Below are 20,541 nucleotides of genomic sequence, written 5' to 3'. Positions count from 1 at the left end.
ATTTTTTGTTTTTAATTTTTATTTTTTTTTAATTTTACGTTCCTTTGTTGTTACTGTAAATAACTTATATTGTAACTTTTCGCAATCTTTTTTATTTGGCATAAATGTTTGCCTCAATGAGACAAGGAGTGTCATGCACAACTCCCAGTCCTTTTGACAGCTGGCGGGCTTGACATATTGCCCGTGGTCATCTACTTCTCATATTTTTCATGAGATTTTAAAGAGAATGTTCTGTTATACCCCCATGTAGTAAGCTTGTCTGTCTTTCAGTAAGTAGGTTTTCATGGCTTCCAGATGATAACTCATGAAAAGCTTGACTGATTTAAATATTTTTTGGTACATAGCTACAGGTCAAGTTCGACTTTAGGATCAGTAGGTCAAAGGTCAAGATAACTTGCAAACGCTTTGGCCTGGGATCATAGCTTTTGTAACACAGGTGTAACATGATAAAATACAGGTTGTTTGAATTTGAGGTCAATAGATCAAAGGTCAAGGTCACATTGACCTTGAACAGTTGAACCGTTTCTGAATGATAACTTTGGACCTTGAGCCTAGGATGATAAAGTTTGGTACACAGGTGTCACATCATGAAATACAGGTCAAGTTTTACTTTGAGGTCAGTAGGTCAAGGTCACAATAAGGCAAAACTGAAATGTTTTTCAGATTATAACTTGAGAATGCTTGAGCCTAGGATCATGAAAATTGTTAGGGAGGTTAATTATGACCAGCAGGTGACCCCTAATGATGTTGAGGTCAGTAGGTCACAGGTCAAGGTCACACTGACCCGGTTCTTTAAAATGATGCATGGAGGGGCACCTGGGGTCTTCATCCTGTGTCGGTGTGAATGTTAAGTTCAACAAAATAAATAACGGTTCTTTAAAATGGTTTTTGGACAATAACTTCAGGATGCTTGGGATGAGAAACACAAAATTTAGTACAAGGTTGGTCTTGACCAGCAGATTACCTGTGTTGATTTAGAGTTACAAAGGTCAGGATGACCCGGAACATTTAAACCTTTTCCATACAACAGCTTGAGAACACTTAGGCGGAGGATCATGAAACTATGGAGATTGAATTTGAGGTCATTAGATCATAGCTCAAGAAAATGCTGCTTTGATATGGGCTTAGTTCTGTGATAAGGCCATATTGTAGGGGTATAATTCGTCACTCCTGTGACAACTCTAGCGTTTAGCTCACCTGAGCACAAAGTGCTCAAGGTGAGCTTTTGTGATCACCCTGTGTCCGTCCGTCGTCAACAATTTGACTGTTAACACATTTTGACCTAATCTTTATGAAACTTGGTCAGAATGTTACCCTCAATAAAATCTTGGACACATTTGATGTTGGGTTATCTTGGATCAAAAACTAGGTCACCATGTCAAATCAAAGGAAAAGCTTGTTAACACCGTAGAGGTCACATTTAAGACTATATCTTCATGAAACTTGGTCAGAATGTTAATCTTGATGATCTCAAGGACCATTCTGAATCTGGGTTATGTAGGGTCAAAAACTAGGTCACTAGGACAAATCAAAGGAAAAGCTAGTTTACACTCTAGAAGCCAAATTTATGACCATATCTTAATGAAACTTGGTCAAAATGTAGATCAGATTCAAATCTTGGTCAAGTGGGGTCAAAAACTAGGTCATCAGGTTAAATTAAGGGAAAAGCTTGTTAACACTCTAGAGGTCACAATTTTGGCCCAGTCTTAATGAAACTTGGTCAAAATGTTACACTCAATAAAATATTGGACAAGTTTGATATTGGGTCGTCTAGGGTCAAAAACTAGGTCACCAGGTCAAATCAAAGGAAAAGCTTGTTAGCTCTGTAGTGGCCACATTTATGACCATATCTTAATGAAACTTTGTCAGAATTTTAATATTGATGATCTATAGGCCAAGTTAAATCTAGTTTAGGTGGGATTAAAAATAAGGTCACTAGGTCAAATCAAAGGAACAGCTTGTTAACACTCCAGAGGCCACATTTATGACTGCATCTTCATGAAACTTAATCAGAATGTTAATCTTGATGATCTTTCAGTCAAGTTTGAATCTGGGTCATGTGGGGTCAAAAACTAGGTCACCAAGTCAAATCAAACGAAAAGCTAGTTAACTCTTTAGAGGCTACATTTATGATTATATCTTAATGTAACTTGGTCAGAATGTTGATCTTGATGATCTTTATGTCAATATGTCAGGTGAGTGATACAGGACCATCATGGCCCCTCTTGTTTATTTGTTCTTGTTGTAAGAGAAATTGTACATATCAGCAAGTCTCATTTTCTTTATTTTGACAATACTTATTTCAAAGCCTGACAAAAGCATCCAGTACTGTTATTAAAAGTTGTTATAATCACAGTTCAGCTATATTTCATGTATGGATAAAACAAGTTATGTGATCTGTGATCATTATAAATGTGTATACAGATAAAACTTAAACATGTGAACAGTTTATTCAATAAATAAAGTGTAACGCATGTCTTTGTGATGTGTATATAAAAACAAATTTAGGATTTCTTTTACAAGTAATTTCAGAATTACAATTAACACAAACAGAAAAAACCAAGCCTGCACAAGAAGGCTAATATGTCTCCCTAGACTGAGCTCTTAACCTGCCGTGGTGCAAATAGATTGTTAATGTGTTTCTGTCTGTTAAGTCTTGTTAACAGTGAGTTGCAATCTAGTAACTTTTCAGTTTGTATGATTTTTAGCTCACCTGAAGCACAATGTGAGCTGTTGTGATCACCTTAAGTCTGTCATTGTGCTTCTCAACAATTTGCCTGTTATTAAACACCCTAGTAGAGAGTTTTTGGTTGCGGGTTCATCCCGCTACCAAAGTTACGTGTATTACTGACAATCATGTAGCATCTTTATTTGATTCCAAATCACATCCAAAGGAATTTGTTCATGTGCTACACAAAGTAGTCCCATTCATCAACAATGCGGATGAATTATCAATGATCAAGCAGTTCTTATGCATCTTCTAACCATTCACACTAGCCATTTAGATTATATAAGATCTGTCAATGATCAGGTATTCCAGCCCATGGTTACATCACTGACCTCCAGCTGTTCATGTAAGGTCAGGCAGAGTTTATCTTAGATATGAGGCACATTAGTATTTGTTTCTTATCCATGTATATTTATATTTGTTTCTTATCCATGTATATTTATAGACTGGCATTTAAAATGAAAATAACTCTACCAAAACCCGCAACCATCAGACATCTCAAGGCTTTGATTTTAAATGTTAAAGGGATGAGTTGAAGTCTGATCGATTCCCGATTGAGGCAGTGCCTTATTTCATATTAACACTGATCGTTAAAGATTATGCGAAGTAACGAACATAGTGCTTTTCTAACTAAGTCAATTTGTATGTTCTCTATTTGAACAGGTTGAATAGTTTTATCTGTTTCTGAAATAAAATTAAAATCATTATGGGATTCACTCACATCATACACTTGCAGTCACAGTTTCCATCAGAAATAAGGTGCCGAACGTAACTATATAATATATAATGTCAGTTGTAGGACTTGCTTTACAATCTACCTTTAGAAATTTAAGATTTAGTCAATGTTGCATTAAAAACTAATAACGACTGTGTTTGTAACGTGCCTGCAAAATGTTTGATACGAATATAAAAACATAAATGTTTTTTAAGAAGTTTTGATTATCTGGTTCAATTACAGTAACTAAGAACGATTTTTCAATCATTTTTATAACCTATCTTAATAACACTGATCGTTAAAGATTATGCGAAGTAACGAACATAGTGCTTTTCTAACTAAGTCAATTTGTATGTTCTCTATTTGAACAGGTTGAATAGTTTTATCTGTTTCTGAAATAAAATTAAAATCATTATGGGACTTATAATCATTACTAGAAAATTAAATACGTTGTTTACAGGCATCAAATTATATTGAGGTGATGCTTTATATATATCGTATGTGGCGGAACTCGATAAACTGCGGAGCTGCGCGACAAAAATACACAAATAGGCTGGGAGAGTAAACAGGAGGCTTATGATACAAAATGACGAGGTCGTGGAGCGGACTGATGCTAATGAGTAAAAGATAAAGATTTTACCCTGCAACCACTCCGTTTGATTAAAAGATCTCAGCATCAAGGGTTTGCGTCCCGCGCACTCGCTGATTATCGCGATATTTTTGTGCCTCGTGTTCGGCATGTTAGCCACCATAGCCACCATATATACACCTTTTTTAACTAGCACACATTCCAAGATAATTAATGTCTTTGTATAGGAACACAAAATATAATGTTCATGTCTTATATACAAAGGCCAAAATATCCACTACTGTCGGCGAAGTCTAAAACTAAAAAAAATGTCACTTTAAATATTTTGGGGGGGGGGAAACTAGAAAGTGCATGCAGAAAACATTGCTATGTCCGAAAAGCTCTTACCTTGTGTTTTACTTCTGCGCTATAACTTTATAAAAAACATAGGCTCAATATAATATTCACATGATTCTGTCAGAAAAAGTCACATTTGATAGCCCCCTAGGGTACAATACGTACAGAAGGGGAAAGTTTGAAACCTTGCATGAGTCTTTATCATGATATGAAAAAATGAACTTACACACCTCCTTTTTTTTCAGAAATTTATTCTCCAGAATTTATGGTCGCTGAAATAGTCCAAAAAATGTACATTTTCTACTTGTGACGAGCCTTGCTCAAAAAGTATTTCAAATAAATTATTGAACACTTGCATGAATCTTTCTTGCAAACCGTCTATTTTTAGTCTGGCTCCGCCCACTATTTCCAGAGTTATGGTCCCTGAAATAGTAAAAATGAACATTTTCACCTTGTGACGGGCCTAGCTAAAACGCATTTCATATAATTCATGCAACGTTGCATGAGTCTTTATCATTATAAGAACATGTGAACCTTCTATTTTTTGTTTGGCTTTGTCCACTCTTACTAGAGTAATGGTAAAAATGCACGTTTTCCCCTAGTGACGCGCCTATAGTGAGTAGGTTATAGGAAAAAGATGTTTCTTTTTGTGAAGAAAGCACCAAACCTTGTATGTAACTATTTTGAAGTATGCTGAATCCAAAAAAAGGAGGAGACACGCAGTTTGCTAACCCCAGTTAGCTTAAAATGAGGCCCCAAAAAGGGACCTATATTTTATTTATTTTAATCATATATTTTTGAAATCAATGTCGAAAAGGTTAATTTATAACCTAAATAAGTAACTATTACTGATCAACATAATATTTATTTAGTTACATTTTTTACACATTTAATATATAGGACACTGACAAAGGACATAGATGAGGCCCAAAAAGGGTGGAAATTGTTTAAAAAATTCATTTACAGGATGACTTTACTTTTAAGTGTGAATATTATATCACTCAGGTAAACAAAACTCATTTTAGTATTAATTATATCAAAATATTATTTAAACATTTTCTGCATTTTGAGGTTCATTAAGGATATTTTATAAAACGAATTCACATACACGTTCATAATGTAATTCATATAATCTATTTTACAGTACTTATACTGTACATGGGGTACCGATGATTTAATTTCCCTATGAATATTAATATTAAGCATTCAAAAGAGCAGCTAAAGAAGGGATTATTTTGTGTTTTTCTTGTAATTCAATATCTCTAAATTCCTGTAAAACGTATTATACAAAACATAATTCATATGTTTTTCAAGACAATTAATGACTTCAAGCTAAAGATACGACTATCCTAATGCTTTCTTTACAACAAAAGAAAATGAAATGTGAACTAAATGTATTGTATTTATTATTTCTAATTTATACTGTATTCAATGATACTAATTTATCTGAATTAGAGTAAGATTTCAAGTTTTAGAATCAGTCTAAATTCCGCTTTTTAGCTCACCTGAGCACAAAGTGCTCGGGGTGAGCTATTGTGATCGCTCACCGTCCGGCGTCCGTCCGTCCGTCCACACTTTCTTTTTAACAACATATCCTCCTTAACCGCTAGGCAAATTTCATCCAAACTTCACAACAATGTTCCTTGGGTGAAGCTCTACAAAAATTGTTCAAAAAATTGAATTCCATGCAGAAAGGAAAATTTTTAAAAATCTTTTTCTCAAAAACCAGAAGCCCTAGAGCTTAGATATTTGGTGTGAAGCATTGCCTAGTAAACCTCTACCAAGTTTGTTCAAATCATGACTCCGGGGTCAAAATTGACCCCGCCCTAGGGGTAACTTGATTTTACATAGGAAAATCTTAAAAATCTTCTTCTCAAAAACCAGAAGACCTAGAGCTTAGATATTTGACATGTAGCATTGCCTAGTTGATCTCTACTAAAGCTGTTCAAATCATAACCCCGGGGTCAAAACTGACCCCGCCTCAGGGTTCACTTGATTTTACATAGATTTCTATAGGAAAATCTTCAAAAAAAGTTTAAAAAATAAACCAGAAGGCCTTGAGCTTAGATATTTGACATGTAGCATTGCCCAGCAGACCTCTACAAAAGAATTTCAAATCATGATCCCCGGGATCAAAATTGACCTCGCCCCAGGGGTCACTTGATTTTAAATAGGAAAAAAAATCTAAAAATAAACCAGAAGGCCTAGATCTTAGATATTTGACATGTAGCATTGCCTAGTAAACTCTACAAAATTGTTCAAAACTTGACCCCGGGGTGAAAATTGGCCCCGCCCCAGGGGTCAATTGATTTTATATAGGTAAATCTTCAAATTTTTTTTAAAAATAAACCAGAAGGTCTAGGTCTTAGATATTTGACCTGTAGCATTGCCTAGTAGACTTCTACAAAAAATTTCAAATCATGACCACCGGGGTCAAATTGACACCGCCCCATTGGGTTACTTGATTGCACATAGAAAAAAAGTTCAAAATTTTCTAAAAATAAACTTGAAGGCCTAGAGCTTAGATATTTGACATGTAGCATTGCCTAGTAAAACTCTACAAAATTTGTTTAAATCATGACCCCTGGGGTCAAAATTGACCCCACCCCAGGGGTCACTTGATTTTATATAGGAAAATCTTCAAAAAAATCTAAAAATAAAGCAGAAGGTCTAGATCTTAGATATTTGACATGTAGCATTACCTAGTAGACTTCTACAAAATTCATTCAAATCATGACCCCAGGGATCAAATTGACCCCGCCCCACGGGGTTACCTGATTGTGCATAGAAAAATCTTCAAAATTTTCTAAAAATAAACCAGAAGGCCTAGAGTTTAGATATTTGACATGTAGCATTGCCTACTGGACTTCTACAAAATGTGTTCAAATCTTGACCCCCCCAGGGTCAAATTGACCCAGCCCCAGGGGTTACTTGATTGTATATAAGGAAATCTTCATAAATTTGCTAAAAATAAACCAGAAGGCCATTATCTTAGATATTTGATATGAAACATTGCCTAGTAGACTTATACAAACTTTGTTCAAATCATGAACCCCGGGGTAAAATTGGCTTACTTAATTGTACACCGGAAAATCTTCCAAACAATTTCTAAAAATCATCAGTTTGACATTTGAAACATGTAGCTCATATTACTCAGGTGAGCGATCCAGGGTTATCATGACCCTCTTGTTTAAAAATAGCACTGGTATTGTATGATAGTTTAACCTTTGTACGGTTTGAACCAACGATCTTCCTATTGATCTGGTATAACTGGTAATACCTCTCAGTATAGCGCAATTATAAATCCTAGAATAATTGCTTGTTTAGGGTAATGTCCCAAGCATTTTTCATGAACTTACTAAAGTTGAAAAAAAGTTACAATCAGGTTACCCTAAGCAAGCAACTTTTAATTTCAGGCGTAACAAACGTTTCAATATTTAACTAAAACTGTAATAGATTTGCCAGTACTTCACTATCTAGCTCAAATGTAAGTACAAGTACTGAGGATTGGCTTGATATCTTTATATCTGCCTTTGTATGAATACTTGTAGTTACATTGATGAGTTTCCTCCAACTTATAGCAGCTAATTATGAAGCGTTTTACATAACCAAAGTCAAGTACCAGTTCTCTTGACCATTTCCATTTGACAGGATTAGCAATATCAATGTATGCCATAAATGCCTGTTTACAACCTGCTTGATACAATGTTATTTACGTGAACATCTATCTGGGGGTTGCTTTCGATACGTCTAATTGCTTAAAGAAAATATATTCTCTGGCTTCATTTTGATATTCCTTTGCATGATAGAACAACCTATCATTCCAGTTGTCAAATGCTCTTCTTGAATCTTTTAACACGGCATAACCATAAGTAAAGATATCCTATGCCTGCCTTTGATGTGTCTTTTCAAAGGTATAGGATATCTTTACTTGAAGTCACAACACTAACTGGTATGCCAAAAAGATGGCTTACTACGGAATTAGTCAGCGTGTACCAGAACTGTTTGGAACGGCCAAATGAAGCTACAGCTAACAACTAGCAAACTGTTTTACTATAGAAAATATGTTGGTTGCTCGTAACATAATCCCTTTGTGTTTTATTTTAATCTGCGGCAAACAAATGTTCACCATGTCGCATACTAGTTAGTGCACCACATGTTGTGACTTCAAACTTACACATGGTCATGGTATAAATAAAGGTATCAAGCTGTAAGTTAGTAAATGGTGCCAGATAAAATTCAAATCCCTAAAGGAAATAGATAACATGAAAACATCTAAATTACCTGACTTTCACATTTCTAATATTTATATATGAAGCCATGTTTGGGTAGAGACATTAAGGTATGAACATACTAAATAGCATGCCTTTATTCTAGATAAAACTGACAAATTTCAAATGGCTACAGCACAGAGCAGGACCCCTTTTAAATGTCTGTAGCTTACATGTTTACATTTCTAATATTTATATATGAAGCCATGTTTGGGGAGAGACATTAAGGTATGAACATACTAAATAGCTGGCCTTTATTCTAGATAAAACTGACAAATTTCAAATGGGTACTGCACAGAGCAAGACCCCTATTAAATCTCTGTAGCTTACATGTTTATATTTCATGAAAGAATATTGTCAGTGCTGAAAAAAAAACATCAAAAGAAAATTTGAGGTCATGTACTTCAGTCAAACAAACCAACTACAATATCAACTAAAAATGATACCCAGAATTGTATGTCCTACATTTCCATAATAAATCTGTCATGCTATCATATTATTGCGAAAATGATTCCTATATATCAAAGATAGATCTGTTACTAGTGTGTGATTTCAGCAAAAAAAAATGTAAAAATGGCAGGAAAAAAGCTCTACAGAGCAAAGAAGGGGGACTCTTTACCGAATGCGCCATTTTGCGACTACCATGATTTTTTCCGCGCCAGTTTTCTATTTAGTGTCTGTTTATCCTAATTGTGACCCTTGCATTGCTTTATTCTGTTGAATCTGGACTGACCAGTATTGACACTTGACTTTCATTACCATATACACTTCATAGAACCAATTAAATGCCAGTGCAATTATAACACAGTCATGTATAAGAAATATAAATTTGTGAAACAAATGTATTAGAGAAGTACTGGGAGACCTATTAAAATTCTTAGATATCTATTAAATTGGTGTTAATATTAGTTTCTTTTATTTCATGAGTCTTGAATGAGTCATTTTATTTGAAAACATGATTATGTCATTAAACTGTTATGCAACATACAAAATGATCCATAGAAGGGCCTCTCTTTTTTATATAAATCTATTGCCCTAATAAATACAAATATATAGGTTAACTCGTAGATCTAAACATGTGAATATTTTTTACTTTTTTGATATTTTATACATTAGATCCATGAATTCTGTTTCTATACTTATGGTAAGTTCAGTAATATGTTAGTTTAATGAATGAAATAAATTCATTTGCCCTTCAAAATGTGATTTTAACAATTTCCCCCTTTAAGGACCTCATATTATTTTCCTGAGTCATGTATCTTAAATGTATATAAAATGTAATTGAATAAATTTTGTTTCAAGGGTTATAATTGGTTAAGGTAATGAATTAACATTTTTGAAATTGTTCTAGATATATTTAATTGAAATAGATAAAAGGTAGTTTCCCTTTTGGGCCTCATGTTTTGGTCTATTCAAGCCAACAAATCGTATATGTAGTCCGTTTCCTATGATAGTTTATGATAGTTAAACACAAACATTCATGCTTTCTTCATAAGAGACATCTTTTCACACGCAGTTTTGAAATTAAACATAAGTAAAATCTGATTACCTCCCTTTTTGGTATGTACTAGTATCTTGAGAGATAAGAGTATTTTGTATTAAACTTTGTATATTTGTCAATACCAAATGCTTGATAGTGATATGTTATCCATGTTTAGATCATATGAAACATTTCTTTACGGATTAAGTTCAAATTAAAGGAAAAATATTTCTTTCAAGACATTTTACCTCCCTTTTTTAAACTGACTTAAAAGGAGGTTCCAGGGCAGATATAGCGTGTCTGCTCCTCTTGTAGGATTTGGGATACATTACAGTTATTTCATGCAAAATTTGATGCTTTCTTCACGAAGGTGAACACCTTTGCCATTTTTTGTTCCATATCTTACTCGCTACTATCTCAAAACGTATTTCATCTAAATTGTTGACCAAAGTTATGACCCTTAAAAATAGTCGAAAATGCATATTTCACCTAATAACGTGCCTAACTAAAAGTATTTGATGTAAATTCGTGATATTTTAGCGCTTATAATAGAGTTACGACTCTTGAAATACTTGTAGCCAACATAGTGAATTAAGGATGCAAACGCTTGAATTATTATTTGAGACAAAAGTACCAGTTGGAACACACTCTGTGTCTTACTGACACTTTCTAGATTGTCATTTAAATTCTAACACATACGTTGATTAATAAGATAATATACATATGAAGTACCACATGACCTCGTCTGTGTACAGTTTGTTAACGGTTCTTAGCAAGTTCATATCTCAGTTGCTAATCCAACCGGACACACGCCCATCCATGGTAATAGTTAATACTATCAGTTTTGTATTTAGCCATTTTAACAACATTCTAATTATGTTGACACAATAATTTATGAGGTCAAGACGAAAAGAGGGCGCTGATTGTATTAAATTGTATTACCCTGTTGGCACATTTTCAGTCAATTCAGATTTGTCAGCACTCTCTTGTGGACATAGTACCGCCCCTTTATCATCCTTAACACAGCATAGTACACTTTTAATACTTAACAAGTGTGCTATCAGGGATTGAATTTGCATTGGCAGTATCTGTACATGATTTTGATGATAATATTTTTATAAATACCACAAATACTTTCTTTCAGGAATGTATTTTTGAGTGTTTGGAATAAAACACTATGGTACATGCATTTTACAAGAGCTCAAATTTTGTTCTTTTTTTTCTGCGCCATACCTTTTCAAAAACCGTCAAGGCTTAAATGAAAATATAAAAATAACTACCTTGATCGAGGCTAAACATAATTCCGACGTGAGCCCGTCCGAGAAAAACCACCTTTGGTACAGAACATATGCAATGGAAATTGTATGGTTTTGTTCTGGTAGATGCGTTTTAATATAAGATAGTTTCAAAAAGCTTAAAAGGCCTTTAATCTACCTAATAATTTGAGCGTGACTACAATCGATGAAATGTAGAAGGTGGAAGCTCCACAACACGTACAATGTATTCGGATAGGTTAGATTTGGATGTAAAGAGATATGATCGTCGGCAAGGTATACCTTATATCAAGAAAAGTAATGACACCTTTAATTATTGAATATTAAAAGGTCAAGAATTCTAAAAGTGTGAGTTGTTTTTAAGCATTACTCTTAATATTGCACATGAACTGTTATCGTTAGAGCCATAACGAAAGGTCATAAAAACAATAGATTCAATAAACATTCTAGTATAGTCAGCAATATGCAAATGTCAATGAAAGGAACTAATATTGGAAATAGGATTTAACAAGAAACTAATGGTCTTTTTTATGTTTATAACGGAAAAATGTAGACAAAGGCATTAGGAGCCTTTAAGTGTAATTCGATGTAGAATTAATAAATCTCTGCTAGGTATATTCACATGTAAACATTTACATCAGTTTATATTGTTTTTTATATTATCTTTTATTAATTAACGAAATGGTTGCAGTTTCAATAGCAATTATTACATTGATTCAATCATTTCTTTTTTTTTTTTGTTATTTTTGAAGAAATATATTAGTAGTTGCATTCGTTTTTGTTGTAATTCGTAATGTAATACTATCGCATATCAAAATAGGGATATATGTGCCCATGGAAATGTTTTCTGACAGTTTGACATAGTGTCTTGCTCGATGTAGACGGAAATGTGAAACAATTTTATTTACAGTTCAGACATTCCTGATCAACACATGTTAAAATATCTATGAATAAATAATACAGTGTATAGAATCTGAATTCATACAAAGCCTAAAGTCCAAATGTGTGTCTTGTGTCTATTTCTTTAACTCAGTATTGAACAAATATCATTTTCAGATCTCCAAAAACACCTGGTGGATGAATATCAGAAGGAAGATGTAAAGACATCGATTTCTCCTCTTATGACGCAACAAAATAACATCAACATCAGTGACGTTTATTCATCACCTAGAATGGTTGTGGAAGTAAAAAAAAAAAACGACAAGAACGGAAGCACAACTGAAGCTGCAAAAGACAGGGCAACAAATAATAAGCATATAGAAATAGGCGACTTATTTGGCACAGTCAAAAAAAGAAATAGGAAAATTTTTATCGTAGGAGACGTAGGAACTGGAAAAAGTTCCCTTTGTAAAATGATGATGCAACACTGGTGCAACTCCATTAAAGAAAGAAGAAACACTGCCGATTCAGGCGTCAAGGACGAGGAGGGCGTGACACAAGAAAAAGACAACGACACGTACGGTATAAATCAATTTGATTTCTTATTTTATGTACCGTTACGCGCAGTGCAGGAAGATACTGATGAAATGCCGAAGGGCACTGATGACATTGTAGATATGATAAAAGGTCGGTTAGAAAAGTATAAGACTCTAGTTGACGATATATTCACAAACGATTCGGAGCGTGTTCTCATTCTTGCAGATGGTTTAGACGAGTTGAAACAGTCTAAATACAGGATACCACAATGGATACCGAAATCTTCACAAGCAGGTAGTTCTACAATACTTACAACATCTCGGCCATCATCTCGCGGTATCTTGAATATGAAGTCATCAGACTGCGATCTGAAAGTAACTCTATTGGGTTTAAAGGATAAAATCTCTGTCCAAAATATGAAAGAAAAGTACATGAATTTAATAGATAAAATGTCAGATGTGGCAGCCTTTAATGACGCACTTTCAAATTTACCATTAAAAGATATTGAGAATGCTCCGATGTTGCTGCAGCAGATAATCTGGCTGTATTGCAATGGCTATGGTAAAGGTAAATCTGGTATAGGTAAATCTAGAACTTCTGTTTACATACACATTTTCAATGCTATACTTGGGTGGGAATATGAAAGACGGGAATATGAAAGACATAAGGATTATCCGAAGCTGCATAGTAGTAGTTTTAAACATCTTTCACTTCCAGAGTCTGTTGCTAATTACCCCAGATGTAAAGAAAATCAAAATCTGCTAGTTCTTTTAGGTACCATTGCGCACAACGTGTACATAAAGGGTAATTACTCTTCACTTGTGTTCGGTCGGCACAAACTAAAGCAGTTGGGTATATCAGATGAAGATATTGATACAATTGTACAGACTGGTATTCTAACTGAAGTCAACTGTGCCGACCCGACATTCGAGAAGTCACAACTTTCATTTATTCATACATCTTACGTGGAGTTTTTTGCTGCTCTATACATTTGCTGCAGTTGTTCTGATTCTCCATCGAGTAATCCCTTTACTATACTCGAGCGTCTCATTGCAGTAACCTCTGTGACCGAAATACTGCGATTAGAAAATGTACTTATTATGATATGTGGACTGGATCCACGTCTCACAGAAAATGTTTGTGACTGCATATATAAGTTGACACCAAGCGATGAGAATACGGATGAGAACATGAAACGTCAGATACATGACTTGACTGAAGATTGTTTATCAGAACATAATTCCGTCGATCAAGAAACCGTTGTTAAGTTTAAACTACGACTACGTCACTTATATAAGTGGAACTTATATAATAGATGGTTATCTATGCGTTTTTCTGATTTAGTTCCTACTTATGTCGAAACATGTAGTTTGGGCTGTTTTGATCTATCTCATGAGCAATGTTCGTCGTTAGAAGCATGCTTGTCACAAGCAGTATCATTACGAACTCTTGAAATAGATGACTTCAAATGTACTAAGGACGAATGTGAGGGTCATACTATTGACTTGACTAATCATAAAGAATTGCAGAGTATAAAGTTATCAAGAAATAAAATGTCAGTTTCTGGTATAAATCATACTTGTCTTCAATCCTACAGAATCTCAAACTGTAAATTGTCACACGAGCAATATTCGTTGTTATCATCATGCTTGTCACAAGCAGTATCATTACGAACTCTTGAAATATATAGCTTCAAATGTACTAAGGACGAATGTGAGGGTCATACTATTGACTTGACTAATCATAAAGAATTACAGAGTATAAAGTTATCAAGAAATAAAATGTCAGTTTCTGGTATAAATCATACTTGTCTTCAATCCTATAGAATCTCAGACTGTAAATTGTCACACGAGCAATGTTCGTTGTTATCATCATGCTTGTCACAAGCAGTATCATTACGAACTCTTGAAATAGATGACTTCAAATGTACTAAGGACGAATGTGAGGGTCATACTATTGACTTGACTAATCATAAAGAATTGCAGAGTATAAAGTTATCAAGATATAAAATGTCAGTTTCTGGTATAAATCATACTTGTCTTCAATCCTACAGAATCTCAGACTGTAAATTGTCACACGAGCAATGTTCGTTGTTATTATCATGCTTGTCACAAGCAATATTATTACGAACTCTTGAAATAGATGACTTCAAATGTACTAAGGACGAATGTGAGGGTCATACTATTGACTTGACTAATCATAAAGAATTGCAGAGTATACAGTTATCAAGAAATAAAATGTCAGTTTCCGGTATAAATCATACTTGTCTTCAATCCTGTATAATCTCAGACTGTAAATTGTCACACGAGCAGTGTTCGTTGTTATCATCATGCTTGTCACAAGTAGTATCATTACGAACTCTTGAAATAGATGACTTCAAATGTACTAAGGACGAATGTGAAGGCCATACAATTGATTTAACAAATCATAGAGAAATGCAGGTATTAATGTTATCAAGGAGTAGAATATCATTTTCCGGCGTAAATCATACTCATTTAATAGAGGGTTGTGATGGAGCAGAATATCATTTTCCGGTATAAATCATACTTGTCTTCAATCCTGTAGAATCTCAGACTATAAATTGTCACACGAGCAATGCTCATTGTTATCATCATGCTTGTCACAAGCAGTGTCATTACGAAATCTTGAAATAAGTCGTATCGAATGTACTAAGGACGAATGTGAGGGTCATACTATTGACATGACTGATCATAAAGATTTGCAGAGTATAATGTTAGTAGCGTGTAAAACATCAGTTTCCGGTATAAAAAGTACGGTCCTTGAATCGTGTATACTCTTTGACTGTAGGTTATCACACGAACAATGCACAGCATTATCATCATGCGTATCACAAGCCACATTATTAAAAGCGCTCAAGTTGTACGAGGTTGAATGTATCAAACCTGAGTGTGAAGGTCATTATATCGATTTATCAAGTCCGAATCAACTGCACGACATAAGGGTTTCTAGGTGTGACATAATAACGCTTTCTAAGGTTACTGAAACTTGTCTTACGAATCACGAACGGCTACACAGATCACATTTATCAACCTTTAACACGATATTTATCACCGGTATAAATCCTACATATATCAAGCAGTGTGACATCAGTGACTGTAATCTATCGCACGAGCATTGCACGTCATTATGCACACTCCTATCACAAGCAGAATCTTTAGATGATATTTCAGGTCAAATGTATTGATGATGATTGTGAAGGTCATTATATTGATCTTACGAATCACAAGCGGCTAAAACGCTTAAAGGTATCAAGCTGTAACATGATATCTGTGACCGGTACAAATCCTACCTTTTCTTGGAGATCAGTAACTGTGATCTATCGCACGAACAATGCGCGTCATTATGCTCATTCCTATCACAAGCAGAATCTTTATACGGGATTAACCTAAGTGGGATCAAATGCTGAAGGTCATTATATTGATCTCACGAATTGCAAGCGGCTAAATTACTTAAACACATCATATTGTAACATCATATCTATCACCGGTATAAATCCTACCTGTCTCGCCCTGTGTGACATCAGTCACTGTAAATTATCGCACGAACAATGCACGTCATTATGCACATTCCTATCAAAACACTTTTGTAGATATATAATCAGACTGACCGCAGTCAAATGTACCAAGGAGAAGTGTGACTGTGGATATATTTTAAATAGAATTTCAACTGGTTGATCAAATACCATCAACATTGTTATGTAGATAGTATAGTGTGATTTTGACACACGAGAGTTCAATTTAAAGAATCGTCTGCCAGTTAGAGGCATCAGCATGATTTTCTTTACTTTATTGACAGAATTATAACCGTGATGAAATATAATAAGTAGAAATGGTGTAGAAGTAAATCTGTTGCCTGTAATTCAAACTGTCGGGGTTCAATATTCAGACGATGCCTTTTTCAATAAACATCTTTTAAAATACCTTTATTGCGTGTAATTAATGTCATTTCATAACATTGATATTATTTTTCATTACACTTTATTATATTTAATACAAATCAGTATCATTTCAAAGCAATTCAGCTACATTCACGGTACTTCATCTGCTGTATCTGTTGCTTCGCAGACTGTGTCATTGGATTCTGAAAACAAACATGCGATCTTGGATTCCTGAAAAAAAGTGCGATCATTTTCCTTTTATAACACTTTGAAGCACGAGTTTATCGAACCAAGCGTTACACATAATATTTTAGCACATCTTAATTTAACATGCATACATTTCCATTAACATATGTAATATATACTGTATTTGAAAAAAAGATAATGTAGTGCACAATATGTTATTTAAATTTATCTCTTCCGCTCATAGATATGAATGTTAAATATGGTGATTTAAAGAAAAATGCAATAAAAGAATAGCGACGATCTCAGGTTTCGAACCCTCGCCGACAAAATACAATTGTCACATACCTTACTTGCGTGCTGTGGCAGCCGTTGAGATCAAATTTACTTCATCGTTAAACTGAATACTTATAAATGACGTAAACTCTTTTAAATCAAATTGGAGCAACACCCGTAGATAACAGGCTGATCCATTATTAAAAGTACAAAAACATCGTTGACCTCAAAACCGTACCAGAGAGTGTTCGCGTCCATTCATAAACAATAGCAGACTTTGAATAATTATAAAATGCTTTAAAATCAGTTTTACCTGGCTACATCCTGATTTGATATAACGGGATTTTGACTATACGGCATTGTCATATATTACAGCCATCATTGTAAAATAGGGTTATTATAACAGTAGCTTGATCTGGAATGCTGTATTTGGTTCGAGTGGATTTTGTGCCGAGTTTGATCCGTCCTTGCAAAATCCACGACAGCCGAATACAAATTCCCAGATCCAGCCACTATTGTTGTTAAAATGAGATGAGTGATGTTTTTGTGTGTGCTATTTGTATAAATGTGTCAGCTCATGCATATTAATGAAAGTAGTCTGCCAACATATAATACGGAAGGTACAGTACTGGATTTTTTTCAGTCTGTTCTTATTTCTTTGTGAAATGCAAGCTGTATGTTTGACAGAATTTAAAATGGGTATATAATAAACATGTATATGTGTTTGGTGTAAAGATAGTGTTTGTAAAATACTTTCCTTTTGTCATTGTAAATGACTAATTTAAAGAGCTTAGATCTATAATAATCAAAATGCAGTATAGAGATAGGACCTAAAATTTTCAATGATAGAATTACATTAAATAAAGTCTAGAAATTAATTTCCAAGTCCTTGAAATAACCAAAAATGATTTCACAAATGTGAAGTTTATGATAGTTTTGTTAATATCAATAACAGAAGTTTTAATTTTTAATTTAAAGTTGTGATCCACAAAGAATGACAACTCTTGCCTTGGGCTAGTACTTATAAGTAGAGATCTATTAGTTTACTTCCCTTGCAATTACACAATTGAGTGGAAAATGAAAACTGTTTAAGACACAATATCATACTTTTTTGCACAACAAAATCATTAAGGATTTATTCATTTGTGTTTGATTTACCCCTCAAGACATGGTTCCTATGATTCTGTCAACTTACATATGGTAAAAAATTAACTTTTAACAAGCCAATAATAAAACGAAGTACCAGTAGGTAAATAATAGTGCAGATAATACAGTTTTGCTTGTATCAAAATGTCACAATAGATCCACTTTTGTAATACAGAACACCTGGTAGGATTAGTAAAGGTGCAATTATATTGATCTCTATTTCCTATACCTATGCAGTATTATGTATAGATTTTAGCACGTTACTACGCATGTGTTTGCATATATTTTCTGCATCATATTTTGTGTTTAATTTGATAATGTTTATATTCTAAGTCAAATTGTATGTACTTAAAATCAGATGATCAAGAAACTATTTCTTGCCTATCTAGCGAGAAAAGTACACATTTGTCCGGGCACGCGCCCAGGATAGATATTGTTGTCTTTCTAAAATAGCGTGCACTAAGTTGACGTCACATAGTAGATCCTGACATCATTAACTATAAAATAAAGCCCCTTTTAGTCACCATGTTCTATTTTGAACGTGATAGGCAAGAAAAAAAGATTTTACATATCTGCCTGTATAAGACACCTGTTTTGTCCATCCCTTGGACAGCTTGGATAAACGCTCGTTTCGTTTTTTTACATTCCATACTGTCCCTCGTGTCGGGAAAAAAAACCGTCTTACACAGACGGCATTAAAATCCTTATCTATAGACAAATATTTTATGCAATAAAACATTTCTTAATTTCTTATGGAATGTCTTTGTATTTTATGGAATATAAATATAATAAATAAAATGAGAAAACAACAATAGTTACTGTTTTTGGCCATAATATCCCAACGCTCTCCTAAATAATGAATTCAATTACTCATTATTGTACGCCCGTCTCTGAAAGAGCGGGGCGTACCCGTGGCGGACAGGCGGTCGGCATCCAAAGCATGTCAGCTGTCTAAGTCGATCGGTTTTCATCCGATCTTCATAAAACTTGCTGAGAATATTTTTGGCATAATATCTCGGCCAAGTATAATACCCAGCCAAATCCCCCAATGCACTCTTGGATTATGACCCTTGAATTATTCGAAAAACTGCAAATTAGCCTTGTCCGCTCTCGTAAGTCAAACAGTTTTCATCCGGTCTTCACCAAACTTGCTGACAATGTATGTGGGTATAATATCTCGGCCAAGTTTAATAACCAGCCAAATCGCCCCAGTAGAGGTAGTCTTTGATTATGTCCCTTGAAGTGCTCGAAAACCAGCGAATTTAGCCTTGTCCGCTCTTTAAGTAAAACATTTTTCAACCGATCTTCACCAAACTTGCTGGTTATGTTAGTGGGCATAATATCTCGGCCAAATCACCCCTGGAACTCTTGGATTATGGCCGCCCTGGAATTAGGCCAAGTTCGATGACGGGCGCATTTTGTGACAGTCTGGCTCTCTTGTTGTACATATTGTGGTGTGACCTTCAATAAAACCCTGAAAGAAACAAAAATTGAAAGTTTATTCCCATGCATTTTATCTTGTAACGAAAAGTGATTCCAAAAGAATGTGTGCATTTAGTTTTCTGTTATTTTTTCTCGGTTATTTTCATGAAAACTTATAATATTTGGTACCAAAATTTAAATCAGTTCGTAAACAAATTGGTGTGCATTTTAGATTTTGAGTTATACCTGAGAGTTAGTGTATGAAAAAATGAAACAAAAACGTCGGGAAAATTTTTGAAATATTTAAACTTAAAAAGTGCACACTTTCTTTTGGAACTGAGTCTATGCACTAATTAATTCAGTATTCAGAACGCGACATTCATACTATCCCAAAAACATTCAAGTCCGGTCAGAATTCCTCCTTATATATAGATATTTCCATGCGTAAAACGTAAGGGAGGTAATTCAAGAGTAACTGCAATTTCCAATAAAGCAAATTTATCTGCCTTTATCTATTCAAATGTAATTTACCTGAATATTTGTTAAAGCAGCATGCCTCCAGATCGTTCGAAAAAGAAAACAATACTTTTTTTTAGGTATCTTGAAATAAAAGCTATTCCTTAAGACGGCTTTAAAACGTAATTACTGACAAACTTTATGTTACGGAAACACTCGAGAATCTGCTGTTTTTACTACTTTTACGATGAAAATAGAAATGCGTTTGTCACGCATTTACTCTAGGTAAACTATAAATATCTATAGCGTTATTGGTTACGACGACCTGAAAATGTCTTTATTGCCGCGGCG

The 20,541-nt window shown here is 34.3% G+C and overlaps 1 protein-coding gene across 1 annotated transcript in view; it reads left to right on the top strand.

The window, feature by feature from the left end:
• Positions 1 to 20,098, top strand: part of LOC128553701 (uncharacterized) — a 54,473-nt gene extending 34,375 nt beyond the window's left edge. The window contains exon 5 of the mRNA XM_053534876.1: positions 12,450 to 20,098. Within this exon, the coding sequence (XP_053390851.1) occupies positions 12,450 to 15,349 (2,900 nt within the window). The 3' untranslated portion in view covers positions 15,350 to 20,098. The remainder of the gene's footprint in view (positions 1 to 12,449) is intronic.
• The last annotated feature ends 443 nt before the right edge of the window (positions 20,099 to 20,541 follow it).

Source organism: Mercenaria mercenaria, unplaced genomic scaffold (genome assembly GCF_021730395.1).
Source record: "Mercenaria mercenaria strain notata unplaced genomic scaffold, MADL_Memer_1 contig_4217, whole genome shotgun sequence".
Classification (NCBI taxonomy): domain Eukaryota; kingdom Metazoa; phylum Mollusca; class Bivalvia; order Venerida; family Veneridae; genus Mercenaria; species Mercenaria mercenaria.
Note: the sequence above shows the minus strand (reverse complement) of the source record. Positions and strands in the feature narration are given on the sequence as shown.